At 40.5% G+C, this 17,694-nt stretch overlaps 1 protein-coding gene across 1 annotated transcript in view; it reads left to right on the forward strand.

Moving 5' to 3' along the window:
* Window positions 1-1,073: 1,073 nt before the first annotated feature.
* Sbf2 (SET binding factor 2) overlaps window positions 1,074-17,694 on the forward strand; it is a 311,159-nt gene continuing 294,538 nt past the window's right edge. Inside the window, 1 exon segment of the mRNA XM_032892912.1 lies at window positions 1,074-1,242. Coding sequence (XP_032748803.1) covers window positions 1,188-1,242 — 55 coding nt within the window. The 5' untranslated portion in view covers window positions 1,074-1,187.

The raw sequence follows: 17,694 nt of genomic DNA on the forward strand, positions 1-17,694 counted from the left end.
GCATTGTAGACAACGTACAACGTATAATATATTAAGGATCAAACCCTCAGTGAGTGATGGCCTCACAAAGATCATTTCTAAACCACAGGTTCTGAAAACTTCAGTCTTAGTTCAAATATACATTCTACTACTAAAATTTTATGACCATTAAGAAGTAACAAAGTAAAAAAAAAAAATGACAAAGTAAACTCATCCAAGTGTGTCAGCCAAATTAGAAAACATCAGTAGGGGATATTTCTTAAAAACGCAGTCGACTTGAATAATCTCTAGACTAGACGAAGAGTCCTATGAATTCATTCTGTTGCGTTTGCAGCAGAGCAACTTGAAGTTAACACCTGCTTCAGCTTGAAGAGCCCTGAGACAGAAAAAGGCAGTGAAAGTCAGACGGGCGGGGCTCCCCCGGGAGAGACCGGCCCATTTCAGGAGGATCCCGGGGATGCCCCGGTTCCTAGGTGGAATAAACTCCCTGGGGCACTCAGAGGAAAGCCCAAGCTGACCGCCCCCAGCCCAGGCAGTCCTGAAACCAGAGGCGCCTCTGAAGATTGCGCAAGTCTTTCCCTCCCCCGCTTGCTCGGTGGCATGTTTCTAAAATTCCCATCTGCACAACATAAACAGGAAACGTGCAGCAAAAAGTCTTGGCGGTGCAAATTCCAAGCTTCCAGCCGAGGGCGGGAGAATCTCATCCGTGCTGCCGGTGGCAGCAAGCAGCAGCAAAGAACAAACTTTCCAAGTGACCCCGCGCCCCTCCATGCCCTTTTCCCCAACTGCAAAAGGGAGATGGCGGAAGGAAGGACCCCTGCTCCAGGAAAATAAAGAACAGGGGGTGGGGGTGGGGGGCGTTGAGGGAGCAGCCGGGCCTCTAAGCGTTCGGCCTCGGTGGTGGCGCGTGGCAAGGCCGCGCCCGGCCGCCCACTTCCCGAACCGCGTGTCCGAGCGGCCTCCGGGCGCCGTGTGGGTTCGCGAACGCCTGAAACCCGGTCCTCGAGCCCTCTCGGGTGGGGCGGGGGAGGGGCGGGCGCCAGGCGCGGCGCAGGCGCAGTGCGCGCCTCGGTTGTCAAACATGGCTGAAGCGCCGCTGCTACCGCTACAGCCGCCGAAGGGAAAATGCTGAGCTCGCCCGGGCCGGGTGGGCGGCGGCGGCGAGGGCGGCGACGGGAACCCGCTTCCCGGGCGCGGCGGCGGCGGTCATGGCCCGGTTGGCCGACTACTTCATTGTGGTAGGCTACGACCACGAGAAGCCAGGTAAGGGTGTGGGGCGGGCGCCGCCCCCGGGCTTCGCCTCCGCCCCCGGCAGCCGTCCAGTGGGCTCGGCGGGGCCGGGCGTCGAGGCTGGGAGGCGGGGAGGCGGGAGGGCCGGGTCCCGCGGCGGTGGAGCGGCGGGTCGACTGGTGTCGGCCTTCGCGGCTCTGCGGAGCCTAGCTGCAGTGGGCGTGTGTGAGGGGACTGTCGGACAGCGGTCGCCGGGCTAGGCCGCGGCGGTGCGGCCGGGGACTGGCCGGCTGGGCAGGTGGCGAGCCTGCCCTCACGCCGCCACGCGCTTCTGTGGAGGCGGCTGGCACCCGGGGCCGCGCCCTCGTGCCAGTAGGGTTTGGAGGGCGGGAGCACACTGTACAAGGTTCCTAGGGATACACTGTGTCCTGCATCCTGAATAAAAGTGACGCTGGGGGCAGTCCTCCCGGAAAGGAAGTGCAGAGAGTCCAGCGCTGCCTCCCGCCCGCCAGCCCTCGGGGGGGAGGGGAGGCTTGGACATCCCGGCCGAACGCCGGGCACTTGGAAAGGCCAAAGGATCCCACCCAGCACTTTGAAACATTTCTAGGAAAATTGTTTCAGGACGTATGTGTCGGCATCCCAGAATGAAATGACTCTCTTTTGAGTAAAGCGAGCCAGGCAATCACTGCAGGTGCTCTCTCTCACTTAGCTTTCACGTGTTTTGATTGTTCCCTTTATTCGTCCGAGAATTTTTTTCACAAGGAACAGTTTGGCGGATACACTCATTGCCTTTTACACTTAGATGGATTAGCACAACCAGGAGTATACAGGGTTCATGCAGGTTTATTTTCGTATTTGTATCTCTTCGTGGTGCTATATATAGATAAGCGGGATGTAATAACAAGGTTATTGTAGAGCAGGGGAAGCTCTTATACCAGGGTAATTCCAGCCTCACACGCAAGGAATTTTAGATACCAGCCCACCAGCCCCTTCCATGTCCAAGAAGGTGCTTAGGCTGTGGTTTGCTGGTTGTTAGTCTGTGATAGCACCAACATACCATTGTTCTGCCCACCTCTGTTTATTATTTATCCCTAAGTATTTATTTCAGAGAGGGGATCCTTCATATTTTTTTTCCCTCACCACTAGCTAATTGAGGTCACTCAAGAGAAGCAGATAAAGGCTCTTGTTGGGCATGGCTAGAGACCTGAGCCATGAAAAGGTACAAGGCAAGAACTGATTGCCCAGAGTTGTCTTCTTGACCTTCCTGTGTGTGTGCTGGCATGTACGATTGCCAGTGTGGAGAATCAGTTTTGTTTTTCACCTTGTTCCATTTTTAGTTACATTGTTCTTCCCCCACAACCATTTTATTTTACTTATTTTCTTATTTATTTATTTAGAGACAGGATTTCTCAACAGAGCCCTGGCTGCCCTGCTATTCCTATGTAGACCAGGCTGGCCTTGAACTCACAGATATCTGCCCTCCTTCACGCCCACAACAATTTTGAAACAGTAACAAACTTGAAAAAGTTGAAGTTTGGTACATAATTATTGTTGTTTTGTTTTATTTTTAGGGACATTTTAAGCGGAAGCCGCTGACCTTAAGCCCTGCCACTCAGAATGGTTTCTTGTGAATTTTATACAAACAGGAACATTGGTCTGCACAATGGCAGTGCAGTTATCAAAATAGGAAATTGATGCTGACCCAGTGTCTTACTTAATTTGGGTTTTGTTGGTTATGCTACTCATCACATATTGGTGAAAGTAGTACAGCCAAGTGCTTCATGGTTTCTTTATCTTTTTAGTCTTTTTCAGTGTGGGTCAATTCCCTCATCTTTTCATGGTCACGTCACTTTTGATGGCTATAGGTCACTTTTGTATAACGTCCCTCAACTTGAGATCTCTATGCTCGGTACATTTGCTTGGGTCAGAGTGTCACAGCAGTGGTGCTCACTGTGTCTTGTCAGGAAGCACATACTTTCCCTTTGATTGCCTGTGACCAGTGTCTGCTAGGCTTTCCCACTAAAAGAGTTAATCTTTTTTTTTTTTTTAAATCATGCTCTGATCTCTCACTTAGGGTTGCTCCCTTGTGAAGGCTTCCTCCTCACTCTCAGTCTCTTTGCATGCTCCAGGCCAATTTGCTCCTCCTGCTGTGACCTTAAGCCCTGCCACTCTGAGACAATGTGTTTAGCTTTGGCCCTTCTAGATTTCCCCTTCAAGGAGCCCCACATCTATCCTATGGCTACTAGACTACTCTTCTTCCCACACTGAACAAAGGGAAGATTTCTTTCATTCCCTTTTTTAAAATGAAACTCAGAATGTTGCGTATATTATAATCTCAAGTATGAAGTTTATACTTTTTCTGTAATTTTTTGCATACTTTGTATTTTATTCAAGCATATTTTTATGCAAAAAATTTATGGTAATAGTTGAGTGGTTTTAAGCAACTATATACACTGGTGTAGTCACCACTACAATCAAGACAGAATATTTCCTTCTCTATAAACGTCTTCCAATGGCCTTTTGTAGTCTGTTTCCTCCCTTGCCTCGGGTGGTTGCAGATCTGCTTTCTGTCTGTATGGTTTTGTCTTTCTAGGGTGGTACATAAATAGAATCAGACACTTAGATTCACACACTGAGATTTATCGAGTTGTATTTAGTAACTGTCACCTTGCACTGCTCCCCTTTCCCTTCTGTGCTGAGTATAGAACCAGGACCTCACCCATGGTGAGCATGTACTCTTCCATTGAACTAAACTCATTGCTGAACTGTTCTGTTCCTTTCTCCCTCTCCTTCCTACTTCCCCTGTAGCTCAGGCTAACCTCAAAACTTACGGTGTAGTCAAGGATAACCTTGAAATTCTCATCCTTCTCCCTGTATCTCCAGTGCTGCTATTATGGGTGTGCACCCTCATGCCCTGTTCATGTGGTCTTAGAAATGGAGTCTGGAGCTGCCTACATGGGAAGCAAGCACTCTTATCAGTTGACTGTGTTCCCAGTCCCAGACATACATTGTTTCTTTATATTTCTGTATAAAATACAGTTTATTCATTCATTCATCAACTGGTGGATATTTATGTTTTCAGATTTTGGTTATTATGAATAAAATGGATAGTTGAAAGGATTTTTGAATATTAGCCTGTTTTCATTTTTCTTGGGTTAGAACTGAAAAATTCTTAGGTCATGGTCAAGTATCTGCAAGTTTATATGAAATCGTCAACGTGTTTTCCAAACTACCTGAGCTGTACAGGATAAAATTCTGCAAAGTGATTTTTTTAAACTATAAGTGAAGAATCAATCTGATTGATTTTCTAACCTTTACTATACAACTACCTTCAGCCGTTAATATGGTTTTAGTAACCCAACTCTCTCTAAAAGCTAATCAGATTATGATAATATGATGCTTATGTATGGTGATTTGAAATTTATGTGTTTAATTCCAGAGTGTTTCTGGTATTATTCAACTAGTACATTACTGTTATTTTTAAATTGTCTTTGCCATTAGGAATAATTTTAGTCGAATTATCTTTAATTAAAAATATGTATATATTTAGTGTTATGTGTATGCATATGAAGATCAGAGGACAATTTTCCAGAGTTTATTTTCTACTTCTAGCATGTGGGTTCCTGGGATTAAATTTAAGTCTTTAGGTTTGGCAGCAAGAGCCTTTATCTGCTGAGCTATATAGCTAACCCCAGATTTTTCTTTTCTTTTTTATTTTTGAGACAGAGTCTCTCTATGTACCCCCTAAATATCCTGGAACTATCTATGTAGATGGCACTAACCTCGAACTCAGAGACTCACTTGTTTCTGCCTCATAAGTGCTGGGATTAAAGGACACAGACACACACACACACACACACACACACACACACACAAAATGGGGAAATCTGAGAAAGAATGGTGGCTTTTTATATGAGATCAGCATCCTAACAGTGATACTGTACTTACTGTAAAGATGCAGCTGTCTATTGAGGGAAATGAAGTAAAGGGGGGGGTCCATAGTGTTTGTATTCCTTTAATTATTGGTAAATCTACAACTATGTCAACCTAAAAAGTACAGAAACCATAAAGAAGATAAAATGTACCTTTAGTGTCTTTATTTTTTTTAATATTGATGAGATAAGGAAGTTCTTAGTCTATATAATTCCAGAAAAACATAATTTTCAGAGACAGAATTATATCCCTGAGGATCAACTTCATTGACTTTATTATTATTGGACTCTTGCTGTTTTCCAGCCATGTGCTTTTTATGCTAATGCTATCATTTATAAGAACAGCATAAAAATCAGTGATTTTTTTAATGACAGTTTGACTTTGATAATTCATTATTTAAAATTATGTTTTTCAGGCATAGTAAGATGGCTCAGTTGGTAAAGTGCATGTTGTAAAATTATGAGGGCCTAATCCCTAGTACCCACATAAAAATAGTGAGGCTTGGTGATGGACGGTATCTGTAATCCAGTTCTGGGGAGGCAGAGACAGGAAAATTTCTGGAGCTTCCTGGCCAGATGGTTTAGCTGAATCAGTGTGCCTCAGGTTCTGTGAGGAGTCCTGTGTAAAGAAATTAAGTGGATAGTAGTTGAGGAAGAAGCCATGTCCACTTCTGACCTTAACAATCGTACACACACACACACACACACACACACACACACACACACACACACACACACACAGCCCCCAACCCACCCCCAACCTTCATTTTTACAGCTCTATATTTGGATGGTGGTGGAATAATTAGGGAGTATAATTTGTCTGTAAAAGATGATGTTACTTATCCAACTACCCTTTTCTTACTGTAAAAGTAAATTCGAGTGCTGAGCTAATTCTTTATATGCTTTTGTGCTTACTTTTTTGTTCTACTGTCTTAAGAAACAGTCCATTTAACAATAGAGCTTTGATCTGGTATGCACAAGGTCCTAAAGCTTAAGAAATGGTTCAGGCAAAAATTATTTGCAGGCAAAATTACTTTTCTAGATCCTGTTAGACTAGATTAATTTATAAGATCAATCTGTTTTAGTGTATTAAAGTATTTGAAATGTTTTGTAAGTTAGGCATTGTATTGCATGTGAAGTAAAAAATAAATTTTTGTATAAGTGAAATATATTTTGAGACTGAATTGTGTGTGTGTGTCTATGTGTGTTTGAGAGAGAGAGAGAGAGTGAGTGTGTGTGTGTGTGTGTGTGTGTATACACCACTGTGTACGTCTAGAAGTCAGAGGACAGCTTTCTGGAATGTGTTCTCTCCTACAAAGATGAAACTTAGATCATCAGACTTAGTGGCACTTTCTGAGCCATCTTACTGGCCTCAAAACTGTGAATTCTTGAGAAGCAAGAATTAACAGAAATGCGACTCAAGTTGCAGTGAGCTGAAGCCAGAAGGACCAGTGTGAGGAAACTTAGGAGTACTTGCTGTGGAAAGAAGGGCTTGGATGTACAAGTTAGAAAGCCAAAATTAGTAAAACTTCATGATACATTACTGTGAGAGGTGAAATAAGAAAAGTAATTGAGAACGACAAAGATTCTAACCTTGGTAGTTGGTGCATAGTGCATCGTGGAGAAATACCAAACTTAATTTTGGATGTGTTAAATATGACTGTCTTTAATCAAGATAGAACAGTTATTTGGGTGTTTAAATACATGGGCCAGAAGTAAGACAGGCGAAGATTAGACATTTATCTGGTAGTTATCAATAGGTGTTTGTCAGGTAGGAAGAAAAGGATGCATAGCTTTTGAACAAAATTATATACAGGGTGCAGAGAAGTGGCTGTCATTTCAGTTGAATATTTACTACTGCTCTCCTGACTCCTCCTGAGAGTCTTGAATGGGTAATTACAGCTGCTCTCATTAAGATGCTAAGAGCCACATCATACCCTGAAGGACAATTCTATAATACCATCCACGTGAAGTGCGAAAAGACAGAGCACATAGCAACTAAGCATAAAGATCCAGGAGTCATTAGAGCAGATGGAGCTGTGGCAGTTGTGTCAATGTCCTCAGGAGGTTGACACAGATGGGAATAAATGACTAGGGGCCAGGCTTTGGGGAACACCATTGCTTAGGGGATGAAAAGAAAAAGCAACAGAAGGGCATGGTGTGTTTGGAAGAGATACCCAGCACTCCCTAATAGATGCTATTTTACTTGTAGGTGGTATGAGCCCTCATTTTTGTCTGGTTACCTGGCTCTGCAGAAGAGAAAGATTGCCCTAAATTAAAAAAAAATTATTTATTTATATTTCATGTGTACTTTTTTATTTCGCGGGTGAATGTGTGCGCAGTGCCTGTGGAGGCCAGAAGAGGGCATCAGATCTCCTTGAAGCTGTTTGTTGGGTGCTGGGAATTGAACTTGTCTGTGTCCTTTGGAAGATCAGTCTGTATTCTTTGTTTCTTAGAGACAGAGTTTCTCTTGTGTAGCCTTGGCTGTACTGGAACTCATTCTGTAGACCAGGCTGGCCTCAAACTCAGAGATTTGCCTGCCTCTGCCTCCAAAGTGCTGAGATTAGAGCATTCACCACCACACCTGGCTTCATTCTGTTTCTCAATGATGTGTTATTACATAATAGGTAGAAGTTTTCCACCACTGGGACTGTTATAACAGTATAAATTTGGGGGTTTGAGACAACAGGTGTATATTCTTTTATAATTTTGGTGGGTGGCTCTGAACTGTGGGTGTCAGAAGGTGACTTCCTTTGATGGCTTCTAGGGAAGAGTATTCATCTCTTCTAGTTTCTGGTGGCCTCAGGGTTCTGCAGCTTATGGGACCATAATTCTGGTTTTTTGCCCTCTTTTCACATGGCTTTCTTTGTTTGAATATTTTCCCTTTTTTCTTCATAAAAACAATTTCTATCCTCAGCCTGTTGGTACATATCTGTAATCCCAACTATTTAGGACGCAGAAGCCGGGAGATGGCAAGTTCAAGGTTTTTATGGGTTAAAGAATGAATTCAAGGCCTGACTGGGCAACTTATTCTCAAACAAACAAACAAACAAACAAACAAACAAATAGAAAAGTGGCTGTGGTGATAGCTGAATAGTGAAGCACCTGTCAGGCATGTGTGAGGCTCCAGGTTCGATTCTCAGTTTTGGTGTTGGAGAGGATTAGGAGGCCTTGCTTTGCTTCCTTCCCTCCCCTCCCCTCTTCTCTTCCCTTCCTTCTTCCTTCCCTCCCTCCCTCTCTTCCTTTCTTTTTCCTGAACTAGGGATTGTACCTAGGAAGACACATTCTCCACCCTCCTCCATCTTTCTCTTCCCTCCCACTCCTTCCCTTGAGGACTAAGTAAACATTTAACACTGACCTGTAGCTCCAGCCCTGATTTTCTTTAGCCAAAGACTGTTATGATGGCTAACTTTGCTTGCTTGACTCACCTGGGGAAAGGGACCTTCACTGAAGAATTGCTTCCACAGCTTGGCCTGTTGGCATATGTGTATGGAGGGACATTTTTTAAATTGCAAATTGATGTAGGTTCATTGTGGATGGTACCATTCTTAGATAGGTAGGATTGGGCTGTATAAAAAAGGTAGCTGAACAAGGTTCCTTCATGGTTTCTGCTTCAGTCCCTGCTTTGAGTTCCTGCCCTGCCTTCCTTTGATGATAGGTTGTAATTTGTAAGCCATATAAACCCTTTTCTAAGTTACTTTTGGTCAGTGTTTTATCACAGCAACAGAGAAACAGACCAGGACAATGTTAAAGTGTACATAGAAAAACAGTGAGGGAAGTGACATGAGTAGAACAGTCTCAGTTGTATAAGAGCACTCTGCCTTAGTGAAGAGCACAGAGCTTAACCAGTGTTTAGTGTTCCAAAGCCAGAGTAGTTTTCTTTGTATTCTGTAAGTAGAAATCAGAAGTAGGTACCATGTCCACCAGAATTAGCTTTCAGGGAGTAAACACTATATTTAGTGTTGAAGTCTAGAGAATATGAGGTTTCAGAAAAGGGACATTAGATAGACTCAACAGTAATAGAATGTTCTGCTGATCCCATGAAGGGCCTAATACTGTCAGACATGTTGAGATATGACTTTTGCCATATGGTAACATAGAATAGAGTAAGCAGGATAGTACCCTCTTAAGAGACTCCATCCTGGACACCTACACCTAGCATGGAGGTTCTGTTACTCCTTCCCAGCTATCTCCTAGAGAGGGCTTTACTGGAAAACAGGTGAATGCCTTGGATTACAGTCCCCTTTTTTCTCCCCTCTTGTCTTACTTCATCGTGTGACCTGTTTGCTCATATTTGACTTCACACAACCAGTGTAGACTTGGTTTTTGACTGACCCGTTCTGCTCAGCTTCTTATGTTTATGTGGTTAGACTCTTTGCTTAGCTGTTTTTCTTTCCTTCCCACCTCCCTTTCTTCTTTCCTTTGGTGCTGAGGTGATCCCAGGTCCTGACTCAAGGTGTGCTATACTCACTCTTTTTCTATGTAGCTTGGACTCAACTGGGGCCTATGATGCACATTCCTGGTGCACACTCTTTAACATGCCTCGGATTTGTTTTGTATCTCGGATTTGTTTTGTATCTTATTGAAGTAGTATATTTATAAAACCTTAACAGAAAAAGTCGATAACTTTGTGCTGTCTGTCTCTTTAGAACGTGACACAGTAAATTACAGGTACTTTCTGGTTCTTTTGATAACATGAAACACCAGGCCTCCAAAGATGACAGTGTAAGGTAAGCCCTGCTTGGAAAAGCCTGGCTTGACCTCAGGGCTTCAGTTCCATTTCTTCAGTGATCTTGTAGAGAAACACATTTCTTTAATTCTGTCCCAAGTCTCCTCGAACCAAATAATCTTCCCTTTATTTTCTGAGGCATTGTTGAATTGAAGCAAGGCTGGAACACTGAAAGACAATTTTCTAAATGGTGAAAGCAACAGTGATGCGGCCAGAAAATACCTTTTAGGTAGTTGCCTAGTTTGTTAGGTCTAGCTTTACTCCTTTCCAGGATGGGAACTCTTAGGGCGATTTTACCCTGCTCATTCTATTGTTTGTTACCATATGACAAAAGTCACATCTCAACATGTCTGACTGTATTAGAACCCCATGGGGCCAGCACAACATTCCGTTACTGTTGGGTCTATCTAAGGTCCCTTTGCTGGATCTCATATTCTGGTCAAAGAGCAGTCTGATTTTTGGATAATTGTTGTCAGAAGTATGCCTGAGGAGATCTCTCATTCCCTGCTCTTTCTGCAGTCCTTGGGATTGAACCAGGTCCTTGTACATCCAGACGAGCTTTGTCACTGAGCTGTAGCTCCAGCCCCCACTCCTTACTCTTAACAGTACACCTGGGCTGTCCAAAGGTTAGCACTAAAAGGGACTCATAGAGAGTGGCGTGGATGGGACATCTTTGTTGTTGTACCTGTTTGCCACCCATTATCCCAGCATTGAGAAAACTTTGGTGTTATCTGGGAACATACTCAAAACTTGCATGTACAGATCACAGTTCAGCTGAACAAGCAGCATAGTTTCTATTTTTAAAGGAAAAATAAGTTTTATAAAACTATGAATTTATATTTATTTTTAATTGATATAATCTTTTCTGTTTTAATTTTAATCTGAAAAAATAATGATACAATTTTATTACTTTGTATGCATGAAGTTAGTTGATACAGGTTTTAAAAACAATAGCTTGAACCTAGAAGCATCTAGATTATGGGATGATTGATTTGTGTAGCTTAGTTGCAATGGTTTTGGAAAGCTGACATATCCTTTTTGCTCTACTCCTGTAAAGCAGGGGGGAAAATGCCTGTTTTTTTCTTTTCCTTTTCTTTTTTTCTTACAATTTAGATTAAGCAGAATAGTTAGGCCAAAACAAAGCATTCTCTTATTTCCATAATGCATAGATTCATTGTAGGGGCTATTTTAAATATATAATTCTACACTTCATCTTATCCAAAAGGCTCAGAGCAATGTTAAATATATAATTCTGATGAAATAATATGATAAAAATCACTGTTTACCAAGAGTTGTTTGTACTTGTGGTCATGAGGTTTGAAACTATTAAAGACATTGTTAACTGACTCAAAGAAATTGTATGAATAGTTGATAATGGTTGGTAAGTAAGCCTCAGCTGGAGCCTTGCTGCCCTTCTAAGGAGTCAAGATTACATACCCTGTTTTTGCTAGAATCATTGCCTTTTTCTTTAATGGTCATGGTTAACCCAGCGGAGATAATGCGGTATACACTGTACCTGCTGACATTTTAAAAGATCTTTTCTGAGATTTTTTTTGTGTGTATTCATATATATGTACATTCAAATATATATGCTTGTACATATATACATTTGTATGTATATATATGTATATTGTAACTTCTTATAAAGCAAGGTCATAGAATCTGCTCCTTTATGCAGTCTATACTAACTACATACTTAATGCCTACTTTTAACATTGTATATATTATACAACAGCATTAAGTTTTATTAGCTAAGTGTCTGATTATCATCTAAAATATATAAAGTTTAGGTCTAATGAAGTTGAAAATGTGAGGTGAACCCATGTGGTCTGAGTTTGATTTCTAGTTTTGTCTGTAAATACTTACAGCCTTAGATAAGTTAGCTAATTGTTCTGTTTCTGCATCTACAAAATGAGGTAATAGTGACTAGTAGTATTTACCTCTTAGATTTGCTATAAAGAATAGTGAGTTAACTTTTGTGTTTAAAACCATGTCTGTAGCGCAATTACAGTGTAAACATTCATTCACTGAAGTGGAACTACTGGGTCAAATGATAAGTCAGTAAAGTTATGCTTAGCATTGCTGGTTTAGGGAGTTTGTATGTGGCCTCAGGCAAAGTGTTAGTCCTTGTTGTATAGTGCTGTCCTCTGAGCACAACAGACACTATTTTTATCTGAGCAGCTATGACTACTAAAACCCCTAAGGTCAGACTTGTTGACTGTTGAGGTTCTTTCAGAGAACATAGAAAGAAAGGGTGGTGTGGCTCATCGGGCCCTTCCAGAGATCCTTGCTGTTCACTTCTGCATCTTGCAGTAGTAGTATGTGATTCTACCCTAACTGCATGTTATATTCTGAGGTGCAAGTGTGTATGTATATGGAGACTACGTAAGGTTAGCTGAAGGTGGAACTCCATTTGTGCAGCTATGGGGTAAGACTTTTGTCATTGTTGGCTGCTTTGGGGTCACCCATGCTTTCTGTAAGTCAGCTCAATAAACCCACTTGTTCCTCAAGTTGGACTTTGATGGAGTAATACTTCGGTTTGTCATTGGTGCTCTATAATGGGGGATTGACATCTCTTTGCCTCCCCAAAGAACGACTTCTTGCAACAAATGCTAAGGATGGTTATTGCCAGCCTGAGGTTTCTTCTTTTGGAACAAGCAAAGACTTTTTCTTTGCACTGGCATGACAGTAATACTAAGATGAGGCTGCCAAGGGATATTCTCCCTGATGCATTCAGGACTTTGAATAATTACAGAGCCTAAGTCAGAATGAAATGGACACAGACTTTTGGAAATACCTTTTATATGTTTAGTTCCAGCTGTGTCTGAAAACTAAAAGAGTATTTTCAATAGTTTTTAGGTCTATATTAAATTGTCATCCAGAAAGATTATAATAATTTAGCAGTATAGGATTTTAATAAGGCAGACAAAAATCACCACTTAATAGGAGCTAATGGGTAAGTCACAGCATAGAAAATTTAGATTTCAGAAAATGAGGACAATAAGTGTTTGGTTCAAGATCAGACTATATTTAATTCATATTTATATTGGAAACATTAAAAATCGGTTCTTGCAGCTGGGTGGCACACACCTTTAGACCTATCACTTGGGAGAGCAGAAGCGGGCAGATTTCTATGAATTTGAGACCAGTCCAGGCTAAACAGAGAAACTCTGTCTCGGAAAAAAAAAATGGTTTTTGCCTTTGGTATTCATTGTATCCAAAGGGGTTTTATAAACAGAAATGTGAATTATGAAAATTTCTAAGTATTTGCCTAATTTACTTAGATTTCAAGAGAGAACATGGTCTAGATACATCCCAGTATTCTCTGACAAAAGAAATTTGAGAAAATGGAAAGACACTGAGTTCTTTCAGCAGAGCTACTGTTACTATTTTAGCAGACTGACTGTTGGGTTGATAGTTGTAGAACTCTCTTTTCAGTGATTTGTTTAACAGATTAACAGAAAGGATTTTTATCTTCCCTGGTAAAGAAATGCTGTGCCCACTAATGAGACCATCACACACGCACACCATCTTTTCCTTTGCTTTGTGTCTGCTCTTTATGTACTTTATTAGTTGGCAAGATTACTTAGTTGGTTTGAAGAAAACATAGCTTGTTGGCAAACTTGAAATCTCAAGGTACTTCTCTTCCTACCAAATATTCTATTATAAAATTCACTTAAAATACAGAGTTGAGATTTGTAATGGAAAATTATTAAAAGAAAACGAATAGTTTTAGAGCATTTTTTAAGTGGGAAAAAAAAAACTGCTTGTAGGTAGTGATATCTGGTTGTAGGTACAAGTGTATCTTTTGTATTTTTCTCAACCAAAGCTAAACATTAGTAACATTCAGAGAGAATCAAGTTTCAGAACAAACTTGGAAAAAGACTGTAAGAAAATTAGTTTGCAGTGGAAAGTAGCAGTTAGAACTAGAGTGGACTTTATGGGTGCTTTATATAATTGTCCTACATGGTGTGCCCTGGAATGTGAAAAGAATGTTACTTGTTTTCATCCTGAGACAGATGTTCTACCAAATGATTTTAGCTCAAGTCAACACAAACCCATAGAATACTAAAGGTAGTAAAACTTTTTTTCTCTTTTGAAACAAGAAGAAACAGCAAAATTTGGCTAGAATAGCGAAAAACAGAAGAATTTTGGAAATGCAAGTTAGCTATTGCCAAACAAACAACAGGAACAAAAACTGTATTCTCAGAATGCTGTCTCATATTCAAATTGCATGTCTGAGGAATTTGGCTGTAGAAAATGGAAGAAAATGTGAAGAGTAAATATAGCATTGGGTCAAGTTGTCACAGTATGAATTAGATTACAGAATATCCATGCTTCAGTCTTTTTTAAATGTGTGGAGGATGGAATGAATAGTCCCGCTAGAAATGCATACTGTCAGATACAGCATAACAGACTAACTGGTCTAATTTAATTGTAAGTTTACAGTGTAGGTGAAGATAATGAGACTTGAATAACTTGCTCAAGATTCTATAGCTGGTACTGGTGATATCAATAACAGATCCTGCAACTCAACCCCATCAAGACTAGTCTTTCCCATTCATTTCTTGTTGTTATCTTCCCATGGACAGTCAAGGTTCTGAAATTTTTCCTGCCACATACTGATTTTACTCATTCTAAATATAAGATCAAAGGAATCACATGACATATACTTGCTTTTTTGCCAGATTTCTTTCACTCAACTTCCCCATTCTTAGATATATACATTTTTTATTAGAATTTTGTCTCCCCTTCTTTTTTATTTTATTGTATGAATAAGCCAGTTTTGCTTATCCATCTATTGACAGACAACTGAAATGCTATAATGACAATTTTGGTATTTTGGTTTCTCTTAAAAAACACAGGGGGCTGGAGATTTGGCTCAGCAGTTAAGATCACTGACTACTCTTCTAGAAATAGTGTACTCATATACATAAAATAAATAAATAACTCTACACACACACACACACACACACACACACAGGGGAGGAGGGGACACGGGGGAAATTGTAAGAATATATTTTCATTTTAGTCCCAGGCATGGGATATGGGGCTGCTTCAGACTGTCTACAGCAGCTGACTATGATTTGCCCCGTGCTCTAGCTGAGGCACAGTTTTGCCAGCAGCAAATAGTTTCTGCAGTTGTGTGACATTTGGAGCTCTGGCGACTTTTCAGAGGGTGCTCTAGTGCTAGGGCCCAGAGAGGCTGTGTGGGTTGTTGGTTAGTTGTTGTTGGATGCAGTTTGTTAAGTAGTCATGAGCAAAGAAGGAAGAAGAAGAAATTCGATATCCTGACTGGGAAGATCAAACTTGGACCTTGATGCACCTAATCAGCAGGAAGTAGTCTAAGGATAATGTCATCCCCTTTTTATGCTGTTTTTCTCCTCTCTAGTGTTAGGGGATTAAAAGGTAGGAAGAAAGAAGAACCTGCAAAGTAGCAAAAGACTGGTTATAAACTGCTTTTAATATTTGGCTAAAATGAATTTTAAAATCTAGCTATTAATATTCTTACTGTGAAACAAAAAGTTTTCAATTTCTCCCGAGTGACCTGTCCATTGAATTTCTGGTCTTAGGCCACTGTAGGTTTCTTTTGATAAGAAAGGGCCATGTCTTTCCTAGAGTAGTTCTACCATTTCATACAGCATGTAAGAGTTGTAACAACACTGTCCTCTCATCAGGATGTATTGATGGTCTTTAGCATTTCTGGAATGCACACCAGCATCTCATTTTGCTTTTAAATTTCTAGATTTCTCTTATAGTTAATTGTGTTTGTAATTTGTAAGACTTGATTGCCATTTTATTACTGAATTGTTACTTTATATATGGTATTCCCCAAATATTGGCTGTTTTTTTTCCATACCAAAGTGTTCCTTAGTGTTCAGAAAATTGCTTCTCAAAGATGCATAACAATTTAGTTTTATTAAACCAACAATAATACAGATTAACTTTATTAGCACATAATGGGTAATGGGGGCCATTAAAAATTGTGAACTTTTGGGGTTGGGGATTTAGCTCAGTGGTAGAGCGCTTGCCTAGCAAGCGCAAGGCCCTGGGTTCGGTCCCCAGCTCCGAAAAAAAGAAAAGAAAAAAAAAATGTGAACTTTTAAAATTTTATAAAATTTCTAAAGTTGAACTTAATTTTTTTGCTCTCAAGTAGAATTTGAGTTATTTCAAGGAAAAGAGAATGATATAGATATATAATTTACAAAAATAATGTCTTTAATTCCAGTCCCAGGGGGATCTAATGCCTTTTCTTGCCTCAGTGGCACTTGAACTCACAAGTGCACATAAGCGCACACTAGGCACACAAACACATAGTTAAAAATAAAATCAGTCTTTAAAAGATAATTATAAATTATCCTTATTGAGTAAATAACTATTTGTATATAGTGAGTAAATTTAGTGTGAATTGGGTATTTTTAGAGTTAAAAGCAGTAAGTGCTAATATGATTACTTGTGTGAGGTGTTGAAATTATTAAAAGGCTTTAATAGAAGCAACCTGCAGGGGTTGGGGATTTAGCTCAGTGGTAGAGCGCTTGCCTAGCAAGCGCAAGGCCCTGGGTTCAGTCCCCAGCTCTGAAAAAAAAGAAAAAAGAAAAAAAAATAGAAGCAACCTGCTTCATATTTCTTGTTACTATAATAGGTCTGTGTATTCACTCCAAATATAATCATCTTAGAATAAATAATTGATTATTTTATAAAGGTTTAGTCTTTCTTTAAAATTATTTATGTTGTGTGAGCTTTAGTTACTTACTATACACTAAGTACTCTACCATTGAGCTGCATCCCAGCCCTCATGAGCTCATGTGATGACAATAGATATTTCATTGATGTTTGTTTGAAGAAACATGGAATGTTAGTGTGTGGAATAAATGTTCTTTTTCCAAAAAGGGAAGGGAAGGGAAAGGAAGGGAAGGGGAAGGGAAGGGAAGGGGGGAAGGGAAGGGAAGGGAAGGGAGGGGAAGGGAAGGGGAGAGGAAGGAAGGGAAGGGAAGGGGAGAGGAAGGAAGGGAAGGGAAGGAAGGATAAGTTAATGGTACACAGTACATCTGGCTGTCATTGACAGTGTGGTATGCTTGTTGAAACCTGGGCCCTTCCCTCATGCCTATTTGTCTTGATTCCCACCTGTGCTGTTTATTACCCATGACAGTGGGTGAGAACTTATGCTTTCAAAGCTTCAGTTTGCTCATCTGTGGACTTTTCTGTCAAGAGCTTTAGCTCAGAGACTGACGTGGCAAATAGTTTTAAAGCAGCATGAGTTTCTGCTAGAGATTTGCTCCTACTTGGAAATGTCAGGGTGTAGCAGGCACCTTCTGTAACAGGGAAGTCTTCTCTTATGAGTCAGACTTTACTTTAAGGTGAACATGCAATAACTATGAGGCCAAAGAAGAATCTGAGTTAAAGTATGGTTTGGTTGGTGGATGGGAGCTCATTATATTTTCTTCTGTTTTAAATTAGAATTTAAATTATTTGTTAGAGCAAACGATATGCCATGAAAACATACCAGGAACATATACCCTTATAATTATTATCTTTAACCAATGTATGTATATATATTGTTTTTAATTAATACAATATCTTAATGTGGTATTTTCATATATAATTTGTTTCTGTTGGTCTTCTCTCACTTTTCTCATTTCTTTGTCTCCCCTTTTATCCCTGTACCTTCAATAGTCCCCTTTCTACTTTAAAGTTATTATTGAGACACAGTCTTATTATATAGCTCTGCCTTGCTTGGAACTTGCTATGTAGACCAAGCAGCTGGCTTCCAACTCATAGAGATCTGCCAACCACTGCCTCCTGAGTGCTGGGATTAAAGGTGCT

This window comes from Rattus rattus, chromosome 2 (assembly GCF_011064425.1).
Source record: "Rattus rattus isolate New Zealand chromosome 2, Rrattus_CSIRO_v1, whole genome shotgun sequence".
NCBI lineage: Eukaryota > Metazoa > Chordata > Mammalia > Rodentia > Muridae > Rattus > Rattus rattus.